The sequence below is a fragment of the Dinoponera quadriceps genome, unplaced genomic scaffold (genome assembly GCF_001313825.1).
Source record: "Dinoponera quadriceps isolate SergipeBrazil2010 unplaced genomic scaffold, ASM131382v1 scaffold566, whole genome shotgun sequence".
NCBI classification, from domain to species: Eukaryota; Metazoa; Arthropoda; class Insecta; order Hymenoptera; family Formicidae; genus Dinoponera; species Dinoponera quadriceps.
This window is the reverse complement of record NW_014555972.1, coordinates 4,148,784-4,165,153: the sequence shown is the minus strand read 5'-3', so window position 1 is coordinate 4,165,153 and position 16,370 is coordinate 4,148,784. Positions and strand designations below refer to the sequence as shown.

Below are 16,370 nucleotides of genomic sequence, written 5' to 3'. Positions count from 1 at the left end.
TTGGTGTTTGTTGTTCGTGTGACTTTTCTGACGCGAAATGTAAGTCATAAAATAAATAATATTATTAAAATGTGAACGAAAAGCGTCCTATCACGCTCGATTTCTATGAAAATAGAGTTACTCAAAGTCGATTCTTGCGTCGTTAAATGAAAAGAAATGAATAAGCTTGTCCAATTCGTCGTTAAGTTAGACTACCTGAAAGTAAACGTCCATCTAACCTCTGTTCAGATATATAAATGACTCAATACTCATTTATTAGCATTTTCTGCAATTTTTAACCTTGTGTTTATAACGCATAAACGCATTATTACATTTTGCATTATTAATTTGTCAAGTGCTCTCCGAATAGCCACAAATCTACTATTACCATCCGTACTTATTTTGGGTTGCAGCTTTTTACCACGACCGCAATATTATCGGGAGGACGTTAGCGTGCAGCATAATTTTCCTGGTCCCCTGTACTTGATTCCTCATTCCTTATTCCTTCCATCTGTGTCTGCGGCAACCCTCGAGGTTGTCGCGGTATTATCAATCCCGACAGGCGGGTGTCGCGCTTCCGTCGCCGCCACACAGATCGCAGCATCGCGGCAGCGGTGGCTTCTCGCGCGGGGTCGTCGCGCGCGAGAACGTGTTAGTGCGCGCAGCGGACCGATATCGTCAAGATGGAAGGCGCTCGGGACTGACCCCTCTCTCTCTCGCAGTATGGATTTTGCCGCGTGATTCGTGGTCGTCGTCGGCGCCGCAGATTCCCCCGTGTCCCTTCGCGTGTGAAGAGAGAGAGAGAGAGAGCGAGAGAGAGAAAAAGAGAAGAAGAGGAGGTGGTCTCTGTGCGGCGCTGCGTAAAAGCTCGGCCCCGATCGTCGCGTCCAAATGGTGTCGCGCCGCGGGATCTCGGCTGCACGGGGCGATCGGACGCGGTAATGAGAAAGGTATCACGGTGCGGCGCGGTTACGAAGCGAGTCATCTACAATGGTGGATAACAGTTGCATTATCGAGGGAAACGTCAAATTTCGCGATGGCAAGAAGGTGAGCGTAAGTGAGATGTCTCCCCCTCGGTATGTGTGTGTGTCTCTCGGTGTTCGTTCGCGCGTACAACGGCGTCGTGCCGATGTCGCGGTGATTCCTCCCGTTACTCACTTCCTGCACTGCCTTCCACTCGCCAAAGCTCGCGAATTAGCGCGACGTTCCGGGGGGCGAGACGACGAGAGTCCCCTCTCTCGAGGAAAGACGGGAGACGAAATTCGAACGGACCTATGTGTGCATGTGTGTGTGTGCTCTCGCGCGATATCTGTCGACGAGTCGCTCGAGCACGAATTTCCTCGTGCGCGCACAGAAATTATGTAACGATTACGGGAGCCAGATTCGGCGCGTATATGTGCGTTCCACCGGTGGCTTATTTGAGTCCGCGTTACATACGGGCTGCCCCAGAATATAGACGTACGACAATAAAGTCAGGGGTTGTGCGAGATTAAGGGAATTCTTTTGACAGCACTGAACACGCTCCGAATTTTAACGACGCTTCCGCGCTCGGACATCCCACGATTATTTCATCTTGGCGTTTCTCGCCGAGATGATTCTTTCGCGAACATCCCCTATGCACGCGTGATAATGAAAAATTGGGCGTTAATTCGGTTTAAGGAGCTTCTCTGTACTGTTGATGCATGACTTTGTATTGAGTATTTCGCGATGGACAATTTGAAGGATGTCGGACAAAGTAAAATATTTAACAAGGGAGACTCTCTTAGTAATGATTTTTTCGTAACATTATCTCTGTGTATATATATATTTTTATTTATTTACTTATTTCTTTATTACGTATTTCCATGTTCAGATATTTTACTGAAATACCTTTCAAGAATGACGTTAAAATTTCTATTACATTTCTGTGTGCTATCAATACAAGTATATATTTTATCATACCTATTATCTCAGAGAACTTCAGATAGTGATAGATCTTATTTCTATAGCATTTCATGAAAACATATGAAATTAAGAGATACTTTACTCAATAGTTTACAACAATAAAAAGAAATAAGAAAGATTCATATATTATCATTATGGAACTTTGCAAGAATGTTGTATTTTAGGAATATATTTTCTTTTACAGTGGAAGTCAAGATGGTGCGTTATGCGAAAATTGTCACCAGTAGCAGGTAAAGTGAGACGTCCTAAGTGCTTTTCTCTCAAACCAGTTCTTCCTCCACAACAGCTTGATTGTTTTTCCGTTCGTTTACCTCAGCCGAGCTGATAATGATGCGTTATTAATGAGAATTAGATAACATTGTGTCAATGACATTTACATGTACAAACATGCATCTTACTATTGTATATCGACTGTGCTATATTATTATCATGTGACTAGGGTGGGTGGTGGGGTATGGTGGGGGTGAAGAGTAGGGAGGAGGAAGGAAGAGAAGCAATAAGATAATAAACAGGATACATTATGTATTCTTGAAGCTTCCTTACCTTTTTGCTCTTGCTATCGTGTCGTTGATACCGACGGTATCTCGGTATTTGCATAATAGACTCTGCTTTGTTCGCTCGGCAAACCATACATTATGTAGCACGTTTCTACTTCAGCGCACTTCTTCACGTCTCGATGTGATACTCGAAATGAAAAAATTCATAAGACTGATGGTTTTTTTAAGGCTTTTAGATTTTTCATCGTGAAAACATTAATGCAAGTTAACCAAAGCCGGTTGTTCATCGCGAGTATAAGGGGTGCCTCAACGTAAAGAGAACACGTAGGTATTTTGGGAGTTTAAATATGGGGACCTTAAAAAAGAAGCGGAAAAAATGACAACAAAATTTCTTTCCACAGTATTCGAAACCATTCAAATTGAGCTCTAAATATATCTCATATTAAAAACAAAGGAGATATTTAGGTGTTTTCCTTATGCTGAAACACTATATCCGATAAAAAAATTTTTTATATATCATACATAAAAAACCATGTAAAATCATTACTTTATTGAGAAAATGTTTAATATTTTAAAAATAACATATAAAAACTTCCTTATAATAAGGCAATAAAATAATTACACCGACGATGATAAATCTGCGTCGGTTCTCGTAAACTTGTTAATACTTCAAGAGATTGAAAAAAAATAAGGTCTAATCGTACACTCGTCGCGCGGCAATTTGAAATTTCAATTAGAAACGCAATTGAAGAGTGAGAATGCGATACATCGCGTTTGTTTGCAATAAAATCGTAATCGAGACCGTTAATTGACGCTTTTTGATTTAACGGTGATCGACGTGCCTCGTTTACGTGATTGTTTAATATTTGTCTCGTTAAAACTCGAACGTGTCAACTGCAACAGATGGGGCGTTCCGGATTTTTGCGCTCCACGTGTTACAAATCGGCTACAAATTCGTAGCCGTGAAGAGTTAGTCACTTCCACTTTTTTTTTTCCTTCTCGCCCTTTTAAAGGGACCTTTCCTGCTTGTTATCAGTACAAAGAGTCCCTCCCCCTGTAGACCGCCTTACTAGGGTGGCAGCTGCCACATCTGTTACAGATTGGCTGTTCGAAGCGCACCAAAAAAAAAGGAGAGATTTCCGAGAACAGCTTCGCTCCTGGCAATAACCATTAATACGTGATCCTCGTAACTCGAGGATATTTTAAAACCGCGCGTCTGAGCACTTCATAAATTTTTCTCGAACGGGCTTAACGAAGGGGATGCAAACGACGTGTAACCGAATTTATTTCTGTATATCGGTAAACGGCACGGAGTTCATGTTGAATTGGATGTTTATCGCGGTTGCGTAACGTTGCAATGTAATATGTAACGAAATATCTACGTGAATATATATATTTACATGCTGGGGCTTAATTTTATATATATTTATAAATACCAAAATTCCGCTTTCCGCGCAAAATGCTTGATGGGAATGAGCTTTTATTGTGAATCAATATTTGTCAGAAAATAACAATGCATAGCAGTGCATACAGATGCTTTGTTAAATTGCTGTTAAATTATTACCCGTTTGTATATGTCAAACACCTGTGTTGATTGATGAGATTGAGAAGCGAGCATATTTCTTTTTTGCGCGTTTAAAAACAAATTCGTCCAGCTTGCGATCCGAAGTCGCAAAACTTGAAACAAACGCGTAAGATTATAAATACGAACAAATACACGGGCAAATATTTCTTTTTCTCAACAGACTGCTTGCATCTACAACTTTACGGGGATAGTAAGGATCGTTACAAGCAGGGCCAAACGAAAGCGTCTCTGAGCTTGCAGCATTTTCTAGGGGTGGAGAGCGGTTTCACTCTCGACAAAGAATCTAATACGATCGCGATAATTTGCCAAGACGTGACGGTCGTTCTCGCATTCGACACGCGGGAGCGATTGATACAGTGGCAAGTTAAGATCTCGAACAACTTGGGCGAAGGTAAGTCGTTCGATGTGAGATATATTATTTGAAAAGAGACGTAATTTGAAAATGTAATCGTGTGATAAAATCGTAATCATGCAGAATACTCTACAAATTGCGTAAAACGAATAATATCGGTAGAAATGAAAAGGTCGATAAAAACTGACAGGCAGGTAACATTTACGAAGAAAAAAAAAACAAAGTGAAAATAGTGATTCAAAATAGTTATACATACAAAAATATTCTGACATTTCGGTCGTGAATTTCGATTCTCTTCGGTGAATCGAAGCGTAAATTGTTATCCATAATTCGCGAAGCATACTGGAAATTAATACGTTGAATGCCGTGATAGTCACCGCGCTGCTTACTACGATACTGCTGTATTTTATTAAGTTACATATAAACTGTAATTTAATTAATTTACCGAATTGTTTGTATAGTTAACTAAAATAAAGAGCCAATGAAACGAGGTAAAAGATATTATATTTACATATCATACTTTTAGTGTTTCAATTATCAGTTAGGCTTTTGTATAATCAATGAAAGTCCGGCAATTGACGTGTTAACAAATGCGTGCATTCTCAAACTGTGTCCATTTTCGATGTCGCTCTATATTATCATCCTTACGGTCGAAGAATAATTGACTGTGATTGATTAGTTTTCTTACCGCTTAGCTCTTACTTCTTACATTTTTCTGTGCGCCATCCGGTTCTTACTCTCTCTCTCTCTCTCTAAAGTCAGAGAGCATCACAAATCACACGCAGTGTAACTCGAAGACCAAGTTACGTATTTGACCATGCGCAGATCAGCAATTCTTGATACTCATCTCGTCGGTGCCGTCGAAGGCGAAGTTCACCAATGGGCCGGCGCACCTGCACATTCAGGACCGGCGTTTCTGCATCACCGTCGGCATACCGCCGCGGCTGGTCGGTATCTGGGAGATCGCGCATCTGCGGCGCTACGGCGTCGTCGAGGGCAGATTCTGCTTCGAGGGTGGCTCCAGGTGTGGCCGGGGGGAGGGCCTGCACGTTCTGATAACGGATCAGGGGGAGGACATCGTGAAGACGCTTCAGTTGGCGGCCGAGGGCAGGCTGACGACGAAGAAGCGGCCGCTCGGCCGGGAACAGTCCATGACGCAGGACAGCCCACGGCGCCAGTGTTCCCGCTCGGAGACCAGAGCCAGCGACTTCTTCCCTTCGGCCGCCGTCTACTCGTCGACGTACGAGGAGCACTGCGACAGCTGCAAGAACGAGAGCTCGCCGTACTGGTCGTCCGCGGAGAGCAGGCAGCAGGCCGAGCTCGACGGCGATTACAGGGACACCGTGTCCGTCTCCAGCGAATTGCCCGATCAACCCGGCGCTGACCAATGGCGCAGCTGTTCGCTCACCCGCCAAGGAGCGACCGGCCTCGAGAGGTGCGCCAGCTGCATCAGCAAGCTCGGCACGGTCTCCAAGTCGTCGACCGTCATCACCACCGCCACCGTGAGCGGCATCAGCAGCCCGGCTGGCACGCTGAACAATCTCGGATGCCACCTGCTGCCGCAGCGTACCGGCTTCGACCGGCTCTCGCTCTCCTCCTACAGCAGCAGCAGCCACGACAGCAGCGACTACTCCGGCTCGCAGCAGATCGAGTGCCACTGCAACACGCAGCCCAAAACCGCCCAGTCTCAGCGGATGTCACCGAGCGCCCTGCCGCCGAGACCGCCGAAACCGTCCCAACAACCGTCGCCATTGCCAGCCGCCCAGTCCGTCACTGCCAAGAAGCCTAAGAAACCGCCGATGCCGCTGCCCACCATCGAACAGCAGACCTACCCGGGTCGGAAGCCTCAGCAGCAGCAGGCTGCGCCTCGCGGGGGTGCCGCTGCGGGGCCGTACGAGAACTACGACGTGCCGAAGACGATTCTGGGGCACCACATGCTGCTGGAGCAGGGCCCCCAGCCGGAACAGTATTACGACACACCGAGGAAGATAAAGGAGTGTCTCACACTGCCAAAAAGCTATCCCAATTACGACACGCCTCAGGTACCGCAGGCGGTGATGCTGCAGGGCTGCGGGTGTCCCACGAAGCTGCCGGTGCAGTCGCCCAGGTCCTCGGGCTGTCCTTGCCACAACGTTATGAGCTGGGCCGGTTTCGTCCTGCCTTACTGCCGGCGTGGCGCCGGAATCGAGGCCACCGGGGTCACCGTTCACCCGGTCAAGCTCTCGGGTGAGGGCAAGATGCCGGTGGTGAACGCGAGCGGCGAGATCGCCATCTACGCGACCGCGAGAAGGACGGTGAACAAGAGCAAGTCGGCCGACTCGAGCGAGAAGAGCGCCGGCGACGAGTGCGGCTGCGCCACGGCGGGCAAGTCGAACAACTACGAGAACGTCGAGCCGGTGATAGACACGCAGCCGGAGGCGAAGCGAGCGAATTACGCGAACATCGACTTCACGCAGTCGCTGGAGCACTACGAGAACAGCAAGGACGTGCTGACGAAGAGCAGCATCTCGCAGGAGGAGATCGAGAAGTTCGCGGATCAGTTGAAGGAGCCTGCGACGGCGGCCGAGCCGCCGGCCGAGGACGCCTCGAAGGTGTGCCAGAAGTGCGGCCACACGAAGGAGAGGGAGAACGATTACCTGGTAATGGAGCCGGACAAGCAGACGACCCCGAAGAAGCCGTTTCCCGGCTACCTGCCGATGCAGCCGGCTCACAACGCCTGCTCGAAGGAGATCCTCTCTAGGATCTGCAGCGGCATCAAGAGCTCCAGCAATCCGACGTTGTCGGGCTCCGCGCTCCTCGAGGGCGGTAAGAAGCGCTCGGACTCCGAGTACCGTGTGCCAGGCTCGGCGATGCTGTCCAGTCCGTACCTCAGGCGCCGTTACCTGGACGTCACCGGCAGCGCCGCCGAGTCCGCCGGCAGCATAGGCATACTGCTGAGGAAACGCTCGTACTCGGCAGAGTCGGCGCATTACCTCGACGACGAGAGTCACAGCTTCCCGTCCACGCTCACCATTCACAAGTGCTCGAGCGAAGCGGACAAGAACAGCCTGATCACCGGCGAGCCGCACGGCGTGAACGTCGACAGCGGCAAGATCGAGAGCTCCTCGCAGGCGCTGACAAGCGCCGTGTCTCAGCCGTCGTCGTTCATCAAGATCCGTCGCTCCTCCTCCGTGCCGTCCAAGACCGGGCACAACCGGGACTCGTCGAGCAGCAACGACTCCGGCGTTTCGACCGGCTCGCTCAGCCACCGCACCGCTGAGTTCGTGGAGTTCGAGCTGTCTTTGGCGCCCACCGCCGCCGCCACGGCGATCAAGCAGAACATGCTGTCGGCCACCTGCCGAGGCAAAAGTCCGCCGCCCACGTGCTACCACAGCAGCCTGCCGAGGAAGTCCAAGTCCAGTGACCCGCTGCGGGAGCTCAGCTTTCAGTTCCAGAAGATCAAGATCCCGACCAAGTCCTCGTCCGCGGAGGCCGACATACCCACGTGCCTGCCGAAGGCCGCCAAGGGCTTCAATAGCCCCGGCGAGGTCTCGAACACGCCCTACATCGACTCCCGGAGCACCAGCAGTGGCACCTCCGACATGTCGGACTACATCGAGACCCTGTCGCTGTCGTCCCACTCGTCGTCCGACACGCCCGACAGCCTCAGGTGAGATTTCGCGTGTGTGATGACACGAACATGACGGCAAGTACGTCTGCTCGGCTCGGTCGTTTTATATACTCGAGAGGAGACGATGACAGAGTTCTGGAACTTGAAGGCTCCTGATAAACGCTCGACCTGCTTCATCCGGCTTACATGTTAGTACAGCGTCTTTCATGGGCTTTCCTTGCGTTTCGCGAACAATTTAGTTCGCTTCTTCGGGGAGAAGAACGACGAAGTTTCGAAGTTTCAACTATCGGAAACTTCGTTGAGTCTTCACACTGAAAAAGTGGCCCGAAATGTTCGCGAAACATCGGGAACGAATCCACGAAGGACTAGTTCGGAAGCCGAATTAAGTATTTCTCCGCACCACAGCGCGGAAGATCTAAAATGTGGTCCACAATGGGCGGTAGGAGCATGTTTACCGAGAAGTAAGAGTAGGAAATTAACTGTTCACAGTCGATTATTCTCTTCACATTCGAATATGATCGGCCAATTTCTCATTCTTATATCTTATGAACATACTCCTACCGCCCCGTTGTAGACTACAGTTGAAATATTAAACGGTTAGTTCGTTTTGCTCGATGTAATTTACATGAAAGAGTCACGTGTGTACGCTTCTGTGTAGATTGGGAGGCAGAGCGGTGACGACGACCCTTCGCCCTCGCAGCGGGAAGGAATACTATAAGATCGATCGTAGCATCTTGGTGGAGCAGGGACGGATTCTCACTACGGCATCCGCTAATTATGCAAACATCACCCCGGTGTTGGAGAAGAGCGAGTCACCGTCACCTGGTTACATGAGCAGCTCACCCTTCGAGCAGCCGCAACCTACCCGTGAGCACTTTCTATTCCCTGAAGTGAGTACCACACTTGTGATATGAATTCGTCGGTCGATACTACGGAGGTGTATTAACATTTAGGATCGTTATTCATGTAATGTTACCGACGTTACCATCCATTCACTTACGTCAACTTTTATCACTTTTCTTGACGAGTCACTATCCAGTAAGCGAGAAATCATTGACACAAAGTTATCACAATGACACTTCAGAATATATGTTTTCATATATGTAGTTCTCGATATTCTATATACGACGTCATTGTTAACGATATTTAATCCAAACATTAAAAAACACTATTTTGACGTTTGAAAGGTCACTTTTTGTCACTTTTTCATCTTTTTTGCTCCTGTAACTGAATGGCAGCGCTATATTATTTTAACGATATTACATTTCAGTCTATTCTTGTATTTGTATTTTGAGTTTACTCTTATAAATGTTTGTGACATTTTCGTCGTAGTGTTTCGACGTGTATTAAACTTATGTCATAATTTGTCTCTCTGTCCCCTTCTTTTTACAGGAAGCTTGAATGTAACGATATTGTTTGGGAAAAGAGCTGAAAACTTGAAGTTCCTAGGATTTCCAAACAAAACGAGTAAGAGTATTCACGGTTAGAAATTATAATTGGGGCATTGTGACTATTTACACTATACGCGGATATCTGGGGTTACAGGTCGATATTTTTCGACAGGCGTCTGTCGTTCGACGCACACCGATATCGTAGTTTCTAGCATGCCAAATCAATCACCGAGAACTGAGTAATCAAAAAATTCATTATTCTAAGAAACCACGAGGGAGCGCGCTCCTCAATCAAATTCGGATGTCTGTTTCGCCGGTGTTTTCGTAAACGTCTTCCTTCTAGAGAGCACAATCATAATCAAAAGAAGTGTATAAAAGGGGAACGTCATTTTACGAGAAAGAAAAAAAAATCTAGGTACTAGCGTATAGTCGAAATAACGTCAGTAATCAAACACTTCCTACAACGACACAAACAATTTCTAAAATATGCTCAATAAGAAACTAATAGATTTGTATAGTAAGAATCCTGCCCTAGGGTAAAAAAAGATATGTGCATCGTATACTTTATATGGGTATATCGTTTTTTAAATACTTTCTTTATTTTGTATAAGTATACTTCTATATAGACTATTGTACAGTCATCTTTGAAGGAGATTTAAAGAAATCACTAACTCTTAGAGCCCTTCGAAATCGGGTTTCTTGAAACTTCGTGCGAACGAACGAGCGTGAACATCACCGGTTTTATTACCGTTTCCGGGACATCGGATCTCGCATCTCCTCGCGGACTCCGGGAGCTGAGAACACACTGAGAACCGGAAAATGCATTAGGCGAGAATAGAACACAAGGCGACTGCACATTTGCAGAGCATCGAAAGCACCATCGATTGTACATAGCGCGCGATATAGCGCTTGAGCGGCGAAGTTTCAAGAACTCGTGTTTGGAACGAGCACTTGAAGATCGTTTGTTTGTACCGATTAATAAGGTATTATCTATCCACATTCTGTACAACCAAAAAGTGCACTGAACATAGTCAGTCGCATAGCATTCACAGGGTTTTTCATATACTTACGAGTTACTTTTTAAAGATTAAGGTAAAAAAAATATTACAGCCTTCAATGGTCTTCTTTCGAGTGAGACACACATGGTGAACGCCATAGTCTCTGTGGGCAATCAAAGGCGGCGATATACGTAGATTGTAAACGAGTATTTCTAAATAAGGATTACGAAACACACGTGTGAAAGGTCTAGTTACTTCGCGACTTCGATATTCGCCAACGAAACGTTTCCGTCTCTTATTACTATTTTTTCTTTTATGGCATGTCTCTTGTATCTCGTTTATTTTTTCACTGTGATACTCTTGATATCACGAGGTGAAGCAATTTAACGTAAACGTATAATCTAACTAGATCCTCTTTCCTGTTAATATATTTATACAATCGCATTTCCATTCTATCGTTGCGTTGTACTTAATATAGTTCTCAGATCAACTATTTAATTGTGATTATTAATTAACATATATATGTACTGTATACAGATTTCTACAAAGTCTACCAAAAATATTTATTTCTACTCGTATGGTGCGTTTTTTTCTCTTTTTAATTATTTAATGCGGTTAGGTACAAATATGTATAGTTGATCTATCAAATCGAATAATATATTTACAACGATTATTTTTTTAAGTTTAAACTATGTTATATACTATTTTTAATGTCTTCTTTGGGGGGGGGGGAGGGATAAATGTGTATGCGTGTGAGCATATGTATGACTTTGTACATTCTCCATTATCTTTCTTTGGGATTCATTCTTCTCTCTTTTCGCGAGGGAAGATCGCAGATTTACGAAGAGTAATACATTCGTATAGTATTGCACATACGTGGGTATATCATGCTGAGGAAGCTAGCATAATAGTGATATTAAACGCAATAATAAAAGAAACTTAGAATTATACATCGTAAGATCGGTCTAGAAAGAGAGAAAGAGAGAGAGAGAAAGAAAGAGAGAGAGAGAGAGAGAGAGAGAGAGAGAGAGATTTGAATTTCGTACTGTGAATATAATTGCTATACAGAACATTCTGTTTTACATTCGTTATGTTACTTGGCAGGTCAATCAAATTTAATATTTACACGATCAAAGATCACGGATATACACGGAGATTGTGTTGCTATCATATCGGACGGTGAAAAAAATTTCTAAGCGTTGAAAAATCGCGGGACAATATGTGTTATTGTAAGATGCGTTAAGATCGCGCCATTTAAACGAGAATAACTCGATATGTCGAGTTGTCCCGCCGTCTTATCCCATCTTACGTTGCATCATTCCTCACCTGACATATATATGGAATTGCTCCCGTCAGAGGCCAAACCTCATATATACGTCGCTTTGCACGAGATTGGTTCTCTTAATTACGCAAGTTTGTCCGCTTGTGTTCGATGATGTACAATACACACTGTTACAACGGCGTGTTACACCCGTACCGCAGATCTATTTGTCCGCAATATGCATTGATGATTCAGATGTCGATGAGAGCGACGTACTACGCAGTGTTCTTTCACGATGTATAGATGCGTGCAACTGATTTTATATGGATTATAAAAGTATTAAAGTAGTATTATTAACAAGACTGAGAGAGAGAGAGAGAGAGAGAGAGAGTGATGTACTAACGAATGATAGGGAATATCTACAGCTAGAGTGTATAATTTACATGTTCAGGCCCTGTGCAAGCCGAGCGCGCAACCCGAAAACGAGCTCGTTTGTAAAGCTTTCGGTTTACTTATCTCTCTCTATCTGACAGGCATTATTCGAGCGAGAAAGAGAGAGAGAGAACGAGAGATATTTCAGAGCCACAACACCAAATTGCGCGCGCGAACAAGGAATATTCTTTCGCTCCTGCTTTTTATAGAGTGTAAAAAGAAGAGAAAACCCATCATACAATAGCTTAGCTTACATCAAATAATAGACAGTCTTACGTAGAAGCCTTAACGAAATACTGTACACAAACGGTTTATAGAAAGTGATACGAAAGAGGACAAGTGTTGAAGCTCGCGGACGTAGTCCGCGACGTATACATCGCGTATGATATATATTTTACGCAGGTATATGAGGGACGGGGGAGGGAGAAGCGGGGGGTTCGGAACGATTGAATTTATATTTCTCCGCGATCTGGGCTTTTTTTTATCGCCCCAGAGGAGGTTCTTGTAGTTTGTAATATCTTCGGAAGGAAGAAAATGTATCCGTAAGACAGAGCCGTCACTGTACCCCATGATCTTCATGCACGAGCTCATGCGCGAGCGACATACGCACATATGCGATAACGAAGGCAGCGGGGAATTTGCGTGCGATCGACGAGTCCAAGAGGAAGCATGTCGAAGTGCGAGTTGTTTTTTCTTGCGCGAATTGTGGAATTACTCGGCTGCTGCACGAGTGATTTTTCGTTCGCTCGCTTTTGTTTTTTTTTCTCCTTTTTTTTCTTTCATTCTTTTTCTACGAATGTTTTACATCAATATTATGTGTATTCTCTTATATATGCGTGCGATATATATTTCACATTTATATTATTACTTTTGGTTATAACGAGATCGAGATCAACGAAGAAAAAAAAAAAAGAGTTCTTTCGTTCGAGATATCGTGTGCGCGTGAAGTAGAAAGTCACTCGTATAAACACATGCTCTAGTCAGGAATCAAGTACTATATATATACATATATACGTATACATATATGTATATGTACATATACATACACACATATTGTAGTCGTATGATATATTTTTACTGCGAGAGAACTATTGTGCATAGCCTAAAAATTGAGCACATGCCCGACTGCGTTTCATTTTACTTCGAGATTGTCTCCTAGTTCGGTAGAATTATGGACCAATTGTTCGTTAATGACGTAACGACAGAGGAATTTCGTAATCGTACTTTAATTTTATACGCGAGACTTTTTCACCGGGACCGTAAGAGTTTGATTGAGCCATTTTTGCACCTTGAGTCGTTACTCCCCGAGAAATGACTCGGAGGAGAAAATACGCAAATCGAATATACTTGTAAAGTATATTAAAGAAAAGAAAAAGAAAAAAACGCGAAAGAGAGAGACACATGTGCTAGCTTTTAAGCTACCGGAAACCATATCTAAGAATTTATTAATGATACATTGGTTAATTGAATACGTATATTATAATTAGGAGTAAGTTTCGAAGGGTATTACCAGTGCTCTATTCATAATCGATGTACATAGTTGGTGTAGCCTTAGTACATTAAATCTTTTATTTTGTGATTCGTGAAGACGACGTTGCCGCGGTGGAAGCGAATTTCAATTGTACATAAACACGTATTACGATGGAAAAATGCGCTCAAAAAAGAAAAAAGAAAAAAAGAAGACGCGTCTCCGAACGATTTTATATTAAAATTTGTAGCGACTTTAGTTACTCTATGAGTACATTTTACAATCATCATGTATCGGAATGCGCGTTAATATCCAATTAGAGTCAGAAGTTACGCGATATCGATAATATAGAGACTTCGTACATTCGTATATATTCCTTCCTTTCTCATTATTTATAACGATCATGTCGAACCGTTTCATTAGACTTACTCGCAGTACGCGTTAAAATGCAAGAAATTAAGACTGGCGACTCTTTGTTCCTCGGATTATTGGACACGAAGACGAACTCTGCTCCGAGATTCAGATTCACCGAAACCAACAGAGATACCAACCAACAGATCACTTCGAGTTCAGCCTCGTAGCTTCTCGTGTCCGAAATAAGAATCGTGCCACTTCTACACATCGGTTTTTTCTACTGATCTATCTGACGTGTGCAGTAATGTGTACTTATAATTAGAAAAGTGAGAATTCCATTAGACGATAGAGAATGTGTAAGTCCGAAAAAGTAAAAAACGAACGAAGTTTGTTTCCTTTGACAATCTCTGTTCTAGAATGAAATTCTCCGCCGTATTTGAATAATACGAAGGGACTGTCAAAGTGCTGGGTGCTTTCGCACTGCGCTGACCACCTGTATGTCAGTTTTACGAGAAGGAAAAAAGATAATATTTATAGAAATTTTACATAAGTTATATTATTATAAGAAACAGAGTGCGAGAGAGAGAGAGAGAGAGAGAGAGAGAGAGAGAGAGAGAAAGAGAGAGAGAGAGAGAGAGATCGTCCGTCTCAAACTAATTTTTCCCTCTCTACATATAGAATATCGAGAAAAATGTATATTGACGGCGAAACCTTATTTTCAGAATAATTTACCGATGATCTTTCAACGACCTATGCAGGTTTCCTTTTTAAATTTCCGCGTGAAGCTTGCGCGTATTGAATGATTTTCTGATATTACTAACAGAATTTTACTTCCTGTGTAAGAGTTGTGATGTATACATGTCCTCGACAAGAATTTAATTTAGGTATTAAATCGAATTATCGATATATGGCGGATGCATTTAAAGTTTATATTCTTTACTAGATTAGCACCAAGAAAAATTGATCTCAATTTTTTTGTAATTTATTACTTTGTATACATTTTTTTTTTTAATATAGCCAGAGGAAGATTCACGGTATAATAGAACAGGCACAGTATTCTAAAATGTGCTTTCAGGTGACAGGTGAAACTCTGTTATCAAAAGATTAAAAAGTATATAAAGACCTTCTTTATTTTCTGAAATTAATGTAATAAAATTGTCACTAGGCCACATCTCGCAAGATCGTAAGACGAGTGAAATTTAATGATAAGTAACGACTAATGGAGCTTATATACCAGATTCTAGAACGCATTTCTCATGAAAAAAAAAAAAATAAAATTATTTACCCTAAATTTTTGTAATATCATGGTAAGGCGATAAGCGAGAATGGAGAAAATTGATTAAATTATTATAGTGCGCTACAAGTAAATTATAACTCTCGTACACAGTTCGTAGTAGCTAAAAATCATTGATTTACTAAGAAAGTAGAGGAAATAAAGAATTTAAAAAATAATACTTCGTTTCCCCTGTCATTTTTCCATTTTCATCAGTACCTATCCGTCGTGTTGTGTTATTAATTTCACCTAATATCGTATAATTATGTATTACTAAAAAGAGGAATTCTGCAAATAAAATATTCAATAAGACTCTTTTTTGGTTTATTAGTGATAACATGTAACATATTAAAACACGTTCACAATGATGTTGACAGTGTCAATGATCTATAGTTCCAATCTCCTTTATTTTTCTCGCATTTAACTATATTTTTATTACAGATATACTTCACAAAAATACAATTTCGAATATTCCTTATTTTTATAGGAGTAGTATGAGTAATAAAAATATCGTTTCTCACAAATATTCGATTCCATATGTATGTTCGTTGGTATAACTTGAATATTTTCTCTTTTTTTTCCCTTTTTATTAAATAAGTTTTTTATCATCACAGTTTACTTCTTTTCTAATGCAGGACACAGCGCTCGAACTGAGGATAATCATTTTTTTTTACACGATCAAATGCAAGAGAAGTCGCGGAACCTTGCGAGAGGAGAAATACAATAACATCAATACAAACAAGATGTAAAAAAAAAACGTAAAAATAAAAATATATATATTGTACAACACAATATATATATATATATATATATATATGTGTGTGTTCCATTGGTAATACATTGTTCCTTTCTGTATATGAAAATAATATAACAATGCGTAAACTCTTTGTTAAAACACTACCACTTCTCGTTATCCTCTGGCATAAAAGTTAATTTACATATGCTCTCATTTATATCTGTACAAAAATAAATAACAGCATTTATGCGGGTTGAAAACAGAATCGCATCACATCTATACATTTTGATCCTTCTACTATTCGGGTACAATTTTCGGTAAAGTTAGTTCGTCCTTCTCCATGCGTTTTTCACATCGTATCGTAATAATAGCTCCTAATATTGTATATTTTAATATATCAATGTCTCTTCCTGCCTTTATATATATATACATGAAAATTTCTTAAAACGGCACGTAGAAATAGAGCGTGCAGCGAAGAACTGGAGAAACT

General features: G+C 42.7%; 1 protein-coding gene across 2 annotated transcripts; it reads left to right on the top strand.

Annotated features, from left to right (window-relative positions):
• The first annotated feature begins 513 nt into the window (after positions 1-513).
• LOC106746174 lies at positions 514-16,280 on the top strand. 2 transcript variants are annotated; one of them, XM_014622430.1, is made up of 6 exons: positions 514-1,026; positions 2,108-2,153; positions 4,166-4,396; positions 5,183-8,006; positions 8,626-8,857; positions 15,780-16,280. In XM_014622430.1, the coding sequence occupies exons 1-6, from the start codon at positions 970-972 to the stop codon at positions 15,891-15,893; spliced, it is 3,504 nt and encodes a 1,167-aa protein (XP_014477916.1). In that variant the 5' UTR covers positions 514-969; the 3' UTR covers positions 15,894-16,280. The 2 variants fall into 2 exon arrangements, with proteins under 2 accessions (XP_014477916.1, XP_014477918.1); XM_014622432.1 differs by lacking the exon at positions 15,780-16,280 and adding an exon at positions 9,360-11,066.
• The last annotated feature ends 90 nt before the right edge of the window (positions 16,281-16,370 follow it).